This window comes from Chionomys nivalis, chromosome 3, assembly GCF_950005125.1.
Source record: "Chionomys nivalis chromosome 3, mChiNiv1.1, whole genome shotgun sequence".
Classification (NCBI taxonomy): domain Eukaryota; kingdom Metazoa; phylum Chordata; class Mammalia; order Rodentia; family Cricetidae; genus Chionomys; species Chionomys nivalis.
This window is the reverse complement of record NC_080088.1, coordinates 57,286,278-57,300,578: the sequence shown is the minus strand read 5'-3', so window position 1 is coordinate 57,300,578 and position 14,301 is coordinate 57,286,278. Positions and strand designations below refer to the sequence as shown.

At 40.9% G+C, this 14,301-nt stretch overlaps 1 protein-coding gene across 5 annotated transcripts in view; it reads right to left on the bottom strand.

The window, feature by feature from the left end:
* The window catches only part of Senp7 (SUMO specific peptidase 7), a 127,781-nt gene that overhangs the window by 69,492 nt on the left and 43,988 nt on the right, over positions 1-14,301 (bottom strand). For 3 of the 5 annotated variants that reach the window (XM_057764391.1, XM_057764390.1, XM_057764392.1), the window contains 3 exons: positions 13,264-13,359; positions 8,584-8,681; positions 49-246 (listed from right to left, as the gene is read on the bottom strand). In XM_057764391.1, the coding sequence (XP_057620374.1) occupies positions 49-246; positions 8,584-8,681; positions 13,264-13,359 (392 nt within the window). The remainder of the gene's footprint in view (positions 1-48; positions 247-8,583; positions 8,682-13,263; positions 13,360-14,301) is intronic. The other 2 variants (XM_057764393.1, XM_057764394.1) reach the window with 1 other exon arrangement.

Here is a 14,301-nt window from a genome sequence, read left to right as displayed (position 1 = left end):
TATTTCACATGGAGTAAATTGAACAAAAATCAATACCAAGTAACATACCTTTCAGATAAATTAAGGCTTTGGTGAAGAGGGTCTAATTTCTGACATGTCTCTACGCTGTCAACAGATGTCGAAGGCAATGACTCTGATTGCACCTTGCTGGTATCACATAAATTAGCATCATTTCTAGGTAGGGTCTTTCTGAATTTTCGTCCTAAGTCCGTCCATAGAACATTCGTCAACATAACTCTGAGATGCCTGTTATATACATAAATAATACATATGGTTCTAAATGTTGTATAATACATGAATTTATTACAAACTGTAACAAGTATCTCCTAGAATTCTGAATTTCAGTACTTTACAAAATTTAAATACTTATAAACATTATAAGTAAAAAACAAATGTCTAGCCATTCTCACTGACATAAAGTAAAGCCTACTTCACTAACATTGGGATTTTCTTCAGAATTGGATCAGACACCTATAATCATCTTCACAGATCTGTACAGCTTTGGATTCCTAGCCACTCACCTATGCTTTTCCACAGTAGTGGAAGGTGGATGTGCATCTGCAGATCTCATCACAAAGGCAACCACTTTCTGAATTACGTGTGTTTTTGCTGTAGCATGCAGCAATTTAGAAAATACATTAAAACTAAAAAGAAGTGATACTCTTATTTTACTTCATCTCTAACATAGATAAATAAAACATTTGTATTTAATGATAAAGACTGTGGGGATCTCTGGAAACACTAGGACTGGCAGAGAATGATCTTCTTACAGCAAGAAGGAAATCAGGTTCAATGCAACTTATCCAGTGTTGGTTCAAATTTTAGATTCTGACTTCAAGCAGTTTATTTTAGCCATATTTAAGCACAGAACAATTTGGGGGCAAAGAAGTCTCCTGCTGATAATTAACCAAATCCTATTAAGACAAGCTTACAGTGACACTCTTTACAAAGCACATGCAGGCTCTTCCGCAAAGATGGTTTCTGTTGACTCAGAAACAATGCTCAAGATCAAGGGTCTATGAAGCCCAGTGGTGGTGGTGCACACCTTTAATCCCAGCAATTGTGAGGCAGAGGCAGGGGAATCTCTGTGAGTTTGAGACCACCCTGGTCTGCAAAGTGAGTTCCAGTACAGCTAAAGATAAACAGAGAAACCCTGTCTAGAAAAACAAAAATAAACAAACAAAAAAAACTGGCTAAGGGTCTACGGAGAATGACTGTGGCAAACATGATGGCCTAGGGGATTTAGGTGAAGCATGGCCCTACAGAGAGCAAAAAATCACTAGGTTATAAAGTACACCCATTCCCAGCTTTCTGGGTGGAAAGCAGGTAAACATGTCTTTCCTTTGAAGAGACAAGCCTGTGTGTTTAATCTTCCTGGTTTCCCTAGTGCTTATCTGTGAGTACAGGGACCTAATGTTTTCAACAAATAACATCAACAGACAGCCTGATAAATGCGAGCAATTTCCAATTTTTGCTTCATCATATTTGTGCATTTATTCATTTTATATGTTGCTGACAATATCTAAAAACTATGTTCAGTCCTCATATCACAGAATAGTTTTTGCAGGGGCATAAACAGGCTACCACGCAGGCTTCAAACAATGTCAAATGAGGAATAGCTGAAATGTTAATCACAAGTGTTAAATCAGAAGTCTATTTGATGCCATAGGAGGCACTTTTAGACATCTTTTCATTATTTAACAAATACAATAATATTAAAAAACAGAAAACAAAATGCTCACATATTTTCATAATAATACAGGAAATTTCCAAATGCATTTTAAAAATGTTCTTAGCAACTATTTGGGGACAGACAGAGCACCAGACAACCTAAAAGGAAGAACTTCCATGGAAACATGTTAACTAAGAAAAACAAATCAAGGTATAGAGAAAACAGAAATGAGTTGATATCTCTTTAAATCAGTATGTTCAACCAATATTTATGGAACATTTAACAAAATAACTATGCTAGTAGGATTTAAAGACATATCAGCAAACAAAATGGCTCTTGTTCAAACCATCATTTAAACTAACTGAGAAGAAATAGGAAGGAGAAGTGATACTGTCATTTCCTATGAACCAAGTAAAGAAGGGTTTTGTTATGACGATGCCTGTTACAAGTCTGGACATTAATATCCCACACAAGCTCATGTGTCCCAACACCTACAGATGTTCTGCAAGGCTGTAGAGCCTGGCAGTACACATGGGTCACTAGGAGGTGGTTTTAAAGGTTACAGTCTGGTCCTGCTTTCAATCCCTGCTCTTTGCTTCTTGGTTCAGCAGCTTTGTGAACAAACCTGGCAGCTACCATGTAGCTGATCCCTCATTCCTGTCCCACCAAGATGAACTAAACTCTGAAAGCAGGAGCTGAAAATAAACCTTTCCTGCCCTAAATTGTGAATAACCTTTAAGTTAAAGTGTTAAAGAATGCAAGGCATTCTAACAAAGAAAATGGGCAGAAGCTGAAAAAAAAAAGTTTAAGGAAACATAAATGTTCTGGTATGAGTATTGCCTGTTCAAGTAAATAAAAAACAAAATTTATTAATTTGTTTTAGCTCCCAGCTGCAGTTTCTCCTCCCTCTCCTCCCAGTTCCTCTCCCCCCATTCTGCCTTCTGTTCCCATGCCCCAATCCACTCCTCCTTCATTTCTACTTAAGAAAGGGCAGGTCTTCCGTAAGTATCAACATATCAAGTTGCAACAAAACTAAACACCTCCCTATGTATTAAGGCTGGGCAGGGTGACCCACAATGAGGAACAGGGTCCCAAAAGCCAGTAAAAGAGTCGGAGCCAGTCCCTGTTCCCGCTGTTAGGGATCCCACAAGAGGGCCAAGCTACACAACTGTAACATATATGCAGAGTGCCTAGGTGAGTCCCATGGAGACTCCCTGGTTGTCAGTTCAGTGTCTGTGAGCCCCTATGAACCCAGGTTAACTGATTCTCTGAGTTTTCTTGTTGTGTCTTTGACCCCTCTGGCTCCCACGATCCTTTCTCCTCACTCTTCTGCAGGATTCCCCAAACTCCAACTAATGTTTGGCTGTGGGTCTCATCTGTTTCCATCAGTTCTGGATAACACCTCTCTGATGACAGAAATTACATTACTTATCCAAATGTCTAGAGTGAAAGGAACCATGTATGACCAGAATAAGACTGTGTAATTAGTATATGGTGGACTGTATGAAGGAGGTAAGGGTTTTTTTTTTTTAATCTGTATTTTATGTGCATTGGTATTTTGCCCACATGTATGTCAGTGTGTGGGTATTGGATGCCCTGAAACAGGAGTTACAGACAGTTGTGAGTTTCCATGTGGGTGCTGGGAACTGAACTTGGGAACTGTGGAAGAATTTAAACTGAAGATGTAAAAAATGAGAGAGAAGAGAAAGAAAAAAAAAACTGAAGATGTGATGTGTGTGTGTCTGTGTGTGTACACATACATGTACAGATGGGATACCCATGGAAGCCAAAAGAGGGCATCAGATTCCCTGGGGTTGGAATTACAAGTGGTAGTAAATTGCCTAATACAAGTTCTAGGAACCCAACCTGGGTCCTCTGCAAGAGCACCAGTGCTCTTACTAATGAGCCACATCTCCAGTTCCATGAGGATGGAATTTTGTAATAGCAAAAGTGAAACAGGTGGGGACAGAGATGTAAAAAACAAAGTTTTTAAGTTACAAAATTAAAATATCAAATTCAATTTAAATATTATCAATTTAGAATGGTAAATATAATCCACACAGTAACCCTAAGTAAAACAAAAATACACTCAAGCAGAAATAAGAAAGGGATTATATTATCTAATTAAACAAAACAAACAAACAAAAAAAGAAACCAAACAAGTCAGGAAATGATCAGAAAAGCTATATAGGAAAAAAAAAACCAAACATTAAACAATGACATAAGTAAACTTTGTCTCTCAGAGTTGGAGAGATGACTCAGTGGCTGCTATTCCAGAGAACCTGAGTTCATTTCTTAGCAATGACATGGTGGCTCACAACCACCTGTAATGAGATCTGGTGCCATCTTCTGACCTGCAGGGACATTAGTAGGCAGAACACTGTATACATAATAAATAAATCTACAAAGAAAGAGAGAGAGAGAGAGAGAGAGGGAGGGAGGGAGGGAGGGAGGGAGGGAGGGAGGGAGGGAGGGAGGAAGGAAGGAAGGAAGGAAGGAAGGAAGGAAGGAAGGAAGGAAGGAAGGAAGGAAGGAAGGAAGGAAGGAGAAGGAAACTTGTCTCAAAAACAATCAAAAGGGTCTCACTCAGCAACACTCCAGACACACTCTCCCTGGATAACACATGGAATCAGGTAGAAATTTTCACTCACATTCCAATTCCCAAGTCTCATCTAGAGCCCTGTAGCAGACCAGCTGTGTTGGGGGAGGATCTTCCCTTTCTTCCTGCATTCCATCCGGACTCTACAGATCCTCCTTACAGACTCAACCGGCCTTCCTCCTGTGGACCCTCTCAATGCTTCCACACTTCTAACCCATTCCCATTCCTTCCCGTCCACTCTCAATACCTTGAGACAAATTCCACCCAGGCCCTCCAGTGACTACATCTGTTTGAAACTCAGAAGCTCTCCCTACCAGGCAGCCCACAACCACCACAAGCTCCAAAGATCCAGAGAGGGCAATAGAAACCAAGGAATTTTGGAAAACCCTAAAAAGACAAGACCAGATATCAACACCTAGAATTACAATCATCCTGTAGTAGTCTGAATGTAATTGAACACCAATAAGATCATAAGAAGTGGCACTATTAGGAGATGGACTTTGTTAGAGTAGGTGTGGCCTTGTTGAAGGAAGTGTGTCACTATGGGGATGGGCTTTGAGGTCTCCTTTGCTCAAGCTATGCTCAGTGTGACACACAGTTCAATTCCTGTTGCCTGTGGATCAAGATGTAGAACTCTTAGCTCTTTCTCCAGCACCATGTCTGCCTGCATGTCACCATGTCCCACCACGATGATAATGGACTAAACTTCTGAACTGTAAGCCACCCACAATTAAATGTTTTCCTTCACCAAAATGTTACAAGAACAATCTCTAGGCAACATACTAAAATCTCTGAAACATCCTGAGCCAGGCCCCCACTGTTCAAATCACTCTCCACTCTCTTCCATGCTCCCACTAGTATGGCCCATTAAGCAGTGCTTAACGTATTCCACTGCTTTCATAACCCAAACCCCCAAGGTCCAAATTCCTCCAACAATACATGGCCTATCACAGAAATACCCCAGTCCCTGGTACCAACTTCTGTCTTAGTTAGGGTTTTTATTACTGTAAAGAGATACCATGACCATGGTAACACTTATAAAGAAAAAATTTTAATTGTGGGTGGCTTACAGTTTCAGAGATTGAGTCCATTATCATGACAGGATATGGTAGGACATGGCAGCATGCAGGCAGACATGGTGCTGGAAAAGGAGCTGAGAGATCTACATCTTGGTCTGCAGGCAGCAGAAGCAACTGTCACACTGGGTGTAGCTTCAGTATAGAAGATTTCAAAGCTCACCACCATAATGATACATTTCTTCCAACAAGGCCATACCTACTTTAAAAAAGCCACACCTTCTCGGGCCATTTTCTTTAAAATTACCACACAATTTATACATCCATCAATGACTGAATGGATAAAAAAAAAAGTGGTATATTAACATAATATAATATTACTCAACTGTTAAAAAAATTAAAAAGTGGTATATTAACCTAATATAATATTACTCAACTGTTAAAAAATAAAATTCTCAGGTAAATAGATGGATGGAGCTAAAAAAAAAATCATCCTGAGTGAAGTAACCTGCACCCAGAAAGACATTATGATATATATTCACTTATATGTGGATGTTAGCTGTTAATTTCAATAAGCAAGCTACAATCCATGTAACCACTGAGGTTAGGTAGAGTAAGGAACAAGCAGAGAGGATAGGATCACCTCAGGAGGGAAAAAAAAAATACACAGATATGAAAGTATTGGGAGGAGGAAAGGAATGGAATAGAAGAATCAAACAGACAGGGAAAGGGAAAAAGAGGGCCAGGGAGGGAATACAAAGAGAAACAGCTAAAACTAAGAACCATCTGAGGGGTCATAAGGAAACCTAATACAGTAAAAACTTCCTAAAATATAGACATGTATGCAGGTGATCTAAATGGAATTGTCAAATAAAAAGGGAGATGAAACCCCAACTAGACATCTCTCGTCACCAAATGAAGCCTCTAGTTCCAGATGGACCACATCTAATTGAGTTGTTGGTCAAAGCCCCATGGATACCCTAAACAATCCAGGCTATTGCCAAGGCCACTGGCTGCTCTTCACAAAAAAAAAAGAAAAGACCCTACTGCCAAAGATAATGCCTACAAAACTCACTGAACACAGAGAAGTTGAGTTGGTGCCCAACTAGAGCTTTGACCCCTACTGACTAGTGTTTGTGGTACCGGAAGGTACTCTGCACACCACCAAAACAAGGTAGATACCAACCAGCTATAAACACTTCAGTCTACAATGGCGGCATGCATGCAAGATGCCCTAGTGCAACAGTGGCACTAACCAGCTTGTGGACGTAACCAACCAGTATCTGATTAGGTTTAAGGCACACTCCACAGGTGGAATCCATCCCCAACAGTGCTCAGATGCCATGAACCTGAGATAGATAGGCCAGGGACCTATGCGAAAGCGAAGTACTATTGTTCTGCTAAAGGAAAATAGCAATAAAATGGCTCCTAACAGCATTCTGCTATATTCATAGAGAAGTGTTTTGCTCACCATCAGAGAAGATTTCTCCCGCAGGAGGTAGGAATAAATACAGAAACCCACAGCTCGACAATGTGCAGACTGTGAGAGACCTTGGAATACTCAGTTCAAAACGGGATGTATCTATCAATTCCTCATCTCGGGGCTCAGGGGACCCTGTGAAAGGAAGTAAGAGCCAAGGGAATAGAGAACACCAAGGAAACAAGGCCTTCTAAACACAGCAGGATTGATCACATATGAACTCACGGAGACTGTGGCAGCATGCATGTTCTTCTCTGATCTTCACATGTACTCTCTGACCTCTGCCCCACACACAAAATAAATACCAAAAAAACTAACTCACATCCAGGCATGGACGCACACCTTTAATTCCAGCATTTGGGAGGAGAGGCAGGAGAACCTGGACTACAAAGTGAAGCCCTGTCTTAAAAAAAGAAAAGAAAAGAAAGAAAGGAAGGAAGGAAAGAAAGAAAGAAATTATCTTACTATCAAAATGAAGTACATGGGGAATATAGCGAAGATAGTGGGCTAGAAGCTACCTTCATTTTAGCCAAGAAAGGGCAGCATAAGAAATAAGAGACTTGCTGGGCAGTGGTGGTGCACACCTTTAATCCCAGCACTCAGGAGGCAGAGGAAGGTGGAGCTCTGTGAGTTCGAGCCAGCCTAGTTAGTCGGCAGAGCAAATTCCAGGACAGCCAGGGTTGTTACACAGATGAAACCCTGTCTTGAAAAAACGAAAAAGAAAAAAGAAAAGAAAAGAAGTAACAGCCTCTATTCAGAAAGAGAACAGCTTCGGAAATCCAGAAAGGAAATGAAATATCAGAAAGGCGTGGGGAAGACGGACAACAGTCAGATGAGAAGTAAGGTGCACAGTGTCATCTGGGCTCCCTGGCAAGGGGCGGGAAGCAGAAATTACTTCCAAAAGTTGAGAGACAGACAATCCTACTCTCAAGCACATAGCCCTCACAACTCTCAAACCCAGTGGCAAGTTTTGGTTGAGACAGAGCTTCGACAAAGATAAGTCCCAGTTTTCTACTATCTGATTTGATGACTGCAGCCAGAGAGCATCCTGAAAGACAGCCTAGCATGTAAAAACTGTGCTACCATGGGGGCCTTCTGAGAAAGGTAACAACCACAGAGAAGACCCACGGAGGCAGTTATAGAAGCAGCTGGCCAGGGGTTATCTTATCAACTGGGATTAATTTTATCATGAGGCTGAGGCCAAGAACATATTAAACTCTAGAGCTAACTACTTACTGTTCACTGCCACAGAGTTCAAGAGGTCTGACATTCCAGGATGTACCTGAGACCCACATCTGCTATAGCAGGTTTTCAAAGTCCATCGTACACTGGCTAATATTATGTCAACTTGACTCAAGCTAGAGTTACTGAAGAAGAGGGAGCCTGAGTTGAGAAATTCTTCCCTAAGGCTGGGCTACAGGCAAGTCTATAGGACATTTTTCTTAGTGATCTGTGTAGGAAGCTAGCACCCACATGGCAGCTCACAATTGTCTGTAACTCCAGTTCCAGGGGATATGGCATGCTCACACATACATGCAGGCAAACCACCAATGAACATAAAATTTTTTTTAAAAAAATTATTATCATCTTATAATCCTTACATTGTCAGCTAATGCTTATCAAGATGTACAAAACAATTAGCAAAGACAATCAATAATCACAGAAAGTTAAATCTTAGAAGGAATCTTAGAGGACATTGAGTTCAAACCCTTCTACCTTAATGTTAACTGAGACTCAACAAGTATCAAATAATCATTCCTGTTCACACTGTTTATGCATTGTATCAACCCATCCTACACATAAATACCTATCTTACCTTTCTGGTGATGCCTTAGAAGTGACAGGATGCCCATGGACACCTTTTTTGGTTTTGTGGTCTAGACAAATGACTTTATTTCTTAGGCTTCTTGTCCACTAAGGAAAAAAATTGACAAAAATATAATAATGTGATTAAGGGTACTTGTATTTTTACTTAGATATTTAAGACAATCAGTCCAATTCCTTTTTGCTCATTAATTTTTATCTTATGTGTCTGAGTATTTTGTCTACATGTGTGTCTGTGAGTCACACTGAGTACCTGGGGCCTACAGAGTCCAGGAGACAGTGTCAGGTACCCTGGAACTGGAGTTACAAATGGTTGTGAGCTGCTATGTGGGGCTTAGAATCAAACCCGGGCCCTGGGCAAGAGCATCTAGTACTTTTCACTACTGAGCCAAATCTTTAGTCCCCGAGCCACATTCTTAGTAGTACAGAGAGAAAACTAAATGCAGTCTACAAAATACTGCCTTTTTCCAGGTGTTGAGATACAAATATACTAAGACAATAAGAAAACATTTTAAAATATTAACAATCAGAAGTCAAGATTGAGATTACAAAACTTAAATAACAATAATAATTGCAGCTGTCTTAGAAGGAAATGGTAATGGGTTAAGAGAGTAGCTCAGAGGTAAAACTCTTGCCTAACATGCACACATTGCCTTGGACGCAATGGGTTAGCCTATGTACGTTTTAAGTACTTCATTTTGAAATGTGTTATATGATATACCATAATTATTATAGGCCAGATTAAATAAGAGCTGTGTCTATGAAGTAAATACATTTATAACAATTAGAAAAAATTAAAAGTGATTCTTTGTGAACTGCCACATGAGAAATAACAAGACCCTATCAGGATTTAGGTTTCTTATGACTAGAAGTTAAAATTTGGTTTATTGGTAGAAATAGTGGCATATGTCTGTAACTCCAGTACTCAGGAAGTGAAGGCAGGAGGATCAGGTCAAGGCACTCCCAGCTACACACTGAGTTAAGTCACCCTAGGATACATGAGACTCTGTTTTAAAAATAAAAGGATTAAAAGAAGTTTAATATATTGTGTAGACCTAAGTGCGTAAGTTATTTATTCTCTTGGCCTTTGTTTCCTTATTTGAAAATGGGCATAATGATAAAAATAACTACTTTATCCTGTGAACGTGTGTGTGCATATATGCATGTAACAGGGGATATGGTGTAGTATGCATGCACATACCTGTGTTCACGTGTATAACTAGCTACTTTTCTCTATTGTGCTCCACCTTCTTTTTGAGACAAAGTGTCTTTTACTGAACATGGGACTGAGCATTTTGGTTGAGCTGGCTGGTAAGCTCCAAGGGCTGTTCTATCCTCATCCCCCCAAAATTGCGACTCTGGCCAAGAAACTCCTGTTCTTCCAAGGGTGACAGAGATCTGAACTCTGGTACTCGTGCATGCACAGAGAGCGCTTTTATCCACTGAGCCATCTCCCCAGCCCATTAGCAACTTCTTTGAAAACATGTGGCATCATCTCAGATGTAGTTTTAATGACTTACGTACACTTCATCTAAAAGATATTTTATACATACACTTGTAGTAATATTGTTCATAATATTCAAAAGATGAAGCAACTCAAATGTGCATCAAGAGACGAAAGGTTAAACAAGATGAGGCATATTATTTACACGTAAACACATGGCATTTAAACAGTAAGCCATACAGAAAGAGGAAGCTTCTGAGTCTGGTGGCATAACCTATAATCCCAGCATTTAAGGAAGTGAAGGCAAGATGGTCACGAGTACCAGGCCAGCCTAGTCACATGGTAAGACCATGTTTCCAAACATTTTCTTAAAAGAAGGAGATTCTGAAACATGCTACAAATATGAGCAAGTCTTGGCATTAGTCTAAGTGAAATAAGAAGACAAATATTGGATAGTTCCATTCAAATAACATACTTATTGTAACCAAATTTATAGACAGAGGAGTGAGATTGAGGTGAGACAGTAAAAAACTGTATTTTTAGGATTTACTTATTTTATTGTGTACTGATGTTTTGCCTGCATATAAGTCTGTCTGTGTGAGGGGGTCAGACCCTCTGGAAATGAAGTTACAGACAGTTTTGAGCTGCCGTGTGGGTGCTGGGAATTGAACTTGAGTCCTCTAGAAAATCAGCCAGTGCTTTTAAACTCTGAGTCATCTCTCCAGCCCAAGGAACTATTAGTTAATGGGTACAATGTTTGATTTTGCAGGATGGATGGTCTTGATAGTTGAATAACAACAAAAATGTATGAAGTGCCACTAAACTCTTAAAATGATTAAGGGGGCATAAGAAAATGGCAGCCCGCCCCCATGATTTGAGGGTGTCCTGAAAGGATGATGATTCTGGCAGCCAGCTCTGGTGACTCAGTCCACAGCTGTGGTTCCAAAGGGAACCAGAAACATTTCACAATCCTACCCAAATACGGAGCAGCTGCTTTGAATAAGCCAGGAAAGCAGGGTTGGATATGCCTCAGGACCACCAGAACCATCCTATTCATATGACCCGTACAGCTGGTGCCTTTGGTTGCCACGCTCCCCATGAAGGTAATGCTTATGTGTCACCTCTTTCAAAGGAGAGACTAACACAGAGAACTGAGCAATTAAAGAAGAATATGGCATCACAATTGCCAATCTGAAAAATAAAAGAATTTGACACTAATTTTAAAACAAAGGATATCCCTGGAAAACCTAAGGATATCGTCACTGAAGCTGACCTTTGTCTAAACAACTTGGACCATGACCAGCTTTGTAACTCGGTAACGTAATACTTTTCTAAACATGGTCTGGGATCTGAGATATAAAATTCTCCACTGGAGCTTCATGGAATCTTTAGAGCCAGCCCAGGTGGTTCAGGTTTGATGCTCAAGCCTGGAGAACCAAAGCCATGTGTAATCGTCGGGTCACCACACAGCTGCACACAAGCAGCCTCTGGCCATCTATGATAAGAGGTGCTCAAGGCTGTCCTGGAGTGTGTGTTTTGAACCTGCATAGCAAGACTGTGCTTCCACGGACATCCCCTCAGCAGCCATCCTCAAGACACTGGTGATTCCTGGTCCTTAGCTGAAACCATGGGAGGACTATGAAGAAACACAAGGAGAGGCCTCAGCTAGCTTGATGGCAAAAATGACTCCTGAAGGGTACTCAGGTGATAGGGCCTCTAGAGGCTACAAAGGCACGCAACCCTGTAGACCTCCCTTGCTTTCTCCTGCCCTACCTTGGTCTTTCCAGAAGACCACCCTCACAACCATGGCTGGTGTCTAGGCCCAGGTGGTGGCTGGGATACCGGCTGGGATACCCAGCATGGGTCACTTTCTTCTTACAACCATTTGTTTAGCTTCTGAGTCTAACTGAAAAGCAGTTATGTAAGAGAGCAAACATTTGCTACCATGTTCTTTCTCCCTCTTCCAACAGCTAACAGTTCCCAAATAGCTCCACAGCTAGGGGTAGGACTGTGTGCCCAACTCCTCTGATCATGCTGGCATTTGGTCTGGCTTGGGCCTGCACAGGTTTTCTGCATGCTGCCATAACCACTGTGAGCTCCCGTGTGCAGCTGCCCTGCTCTGCCAATGTCTCCTGTAGTCATTTTACCACCTCTGGCTTTCGGCCCCTTTTCCATAATGATCCCTGAGCCTTGGAGTTTTGCAATACATCTGTTCCTTGAGGGTAAGAAATCACTGCTGGCATTGCCATTGCTCATGGTTATCCTCCAGACTCCACAGTAACACCTATTACTAAAGACACCACACGACTGAATCATAGAACATGGCAGAATCAAGCGGGTACCACCTGGACACTTCATCCCTTCCTATCCAGCTTTCATAGTGCTGGACGGTGCTGTGCACACTATCGGAAGAAACAGGAATCATCAGTCTTAGCCACTATGCGACAGACTTCCCTACACTATCTTGCTGTGGGAACTCTGTTCCCAGAGAACTTTGTCTACTCCCCTTGCCAAAGGAATGCCTCTGTCTGCCAAAGGAATGCCACAGGTAAGATGTTTCGTCCCCTGTCCCCTCATCAGTTTAGCATGTTCAAGGGCATCAGGCAAACAGCCCCTCAGCCATGGAAGCTTCTGCATCTGAGCCCATCTGGCGCTAGCGATGAGAACGAGGCTATATTGTTCACTGTTTCTCTGTCCCTGCTTGGAACTTGGAGTTATCTAGAATAAGAGTTGCGCAGAATGTTCGTAAGACACTCTTGTGCAGCATCACCTGAACTCTGCTCGTTCAGTTGAATCCTGAATTCTACTACAATCCCTGGCAGCGGTAACAGGGCAGAGAGGGAAGAATCTTGATAAATCTTCTAGAGCTGTAAACCATATAAGCTACAATGACTGGCCTGTCAAGACATGTCCACTGGCGCAACAGTGGCGTGAACATCATGGGAGCAATCAACCACTTTCTAATGGACTTTAAATCCCACTCCACAAGATAAAACTCATACCTGGCACCGTTATAAGGGCATAAATCAGCCATGCATAAGGTACACTTAAAACTGAAGACCAAAGATCCTAATCTCCAGGTTCTATTTTAACATATATTAGAAATAAGCGACAATAAATCTTTAATTGCATAGAAAATCGAAAGCAACACATAAGAAAATAAAAACTTATTTACTAAAATATTTTAAACATATCAAATAAAACAATATATTTTAAACGTGAATTTACCCCCTTGGGGAGCTTCCAGCATTCTGAGCCTCTGAGTTTGGACAGTGGTGACTGAGCAAGAACATCCTCTGACTTTACAGCTAACAACTTTGTTATCTGAAACCAGGACAAGAAAACAATTAGTTTAACTGAAAGATATAGAAGAACTGAATCAACTAACAGAGATACAGTCTATTACTCTACATAAATACTCTAATAGTTTTAAAGATGTCAATTAAATTCTTAATTTATAAGCAATTAAGTCCAGTTGTATTAAAAATATCTTCTCATGAGCAAAAATTTAGGTAAATGAAGGATCATACTAGCTAGCCAGGTGGTGGTGGCATATGCCTTTCATCGCAGCACTCAGGAGACAGAGGTTGGTGGATCTTTGTAAGTTTGAGGCCAGCCTGGTCTACATAGTGAGTTCCAGGACAGCCAGGGCTACACAGAGAAACCCTGTCTCGAAAAGAATCACACTAGCTTCCTAAATACTATTCTCTTGCCTGGTCTCTTCCCCTTCTAATCTAAAAAGCAAGCTATAGTTACAGAACACGCAAAGGTACTCATGACTGTAATACCCAAAATAGAACAAAGGCATTCATCACTTATAAGTAAAACTCTGTACATTCATGGCTGTTTCACATCACCCATAGATTTCAAACTCTGTAACTCAACTTAGGGAGTTGCTAAACTTTCTTTAGACATGTTGCATTATTTGGTATCTCTAGATGTTTTTATATAGTATTTCTTCAATCTAGGTTGCTCTTCCAGGTATTTCTTTTTATGAAATACTCTGGACTTGTCTGAAAGCTATCTTCATAAGCATCATCTTTACTTGAAGCCACACCCTTCTCTGTATGTTAGAGTTTAGCACATTTATTTTTTTTTTAATTTATTTATTTATTTCTTAAAGATTTCTGCCTCTTCCCCGCCACCGCCTCCCATTTCCCTCCCCCTCCCCCAATCAAGTCTTCCTCCCTCATCAGCCCATAGAGCAATCAGAGTTCCCTGCCCTGTGGGAGGTCCAAGGACCACCCACCTCCATCCAGGTCTAGT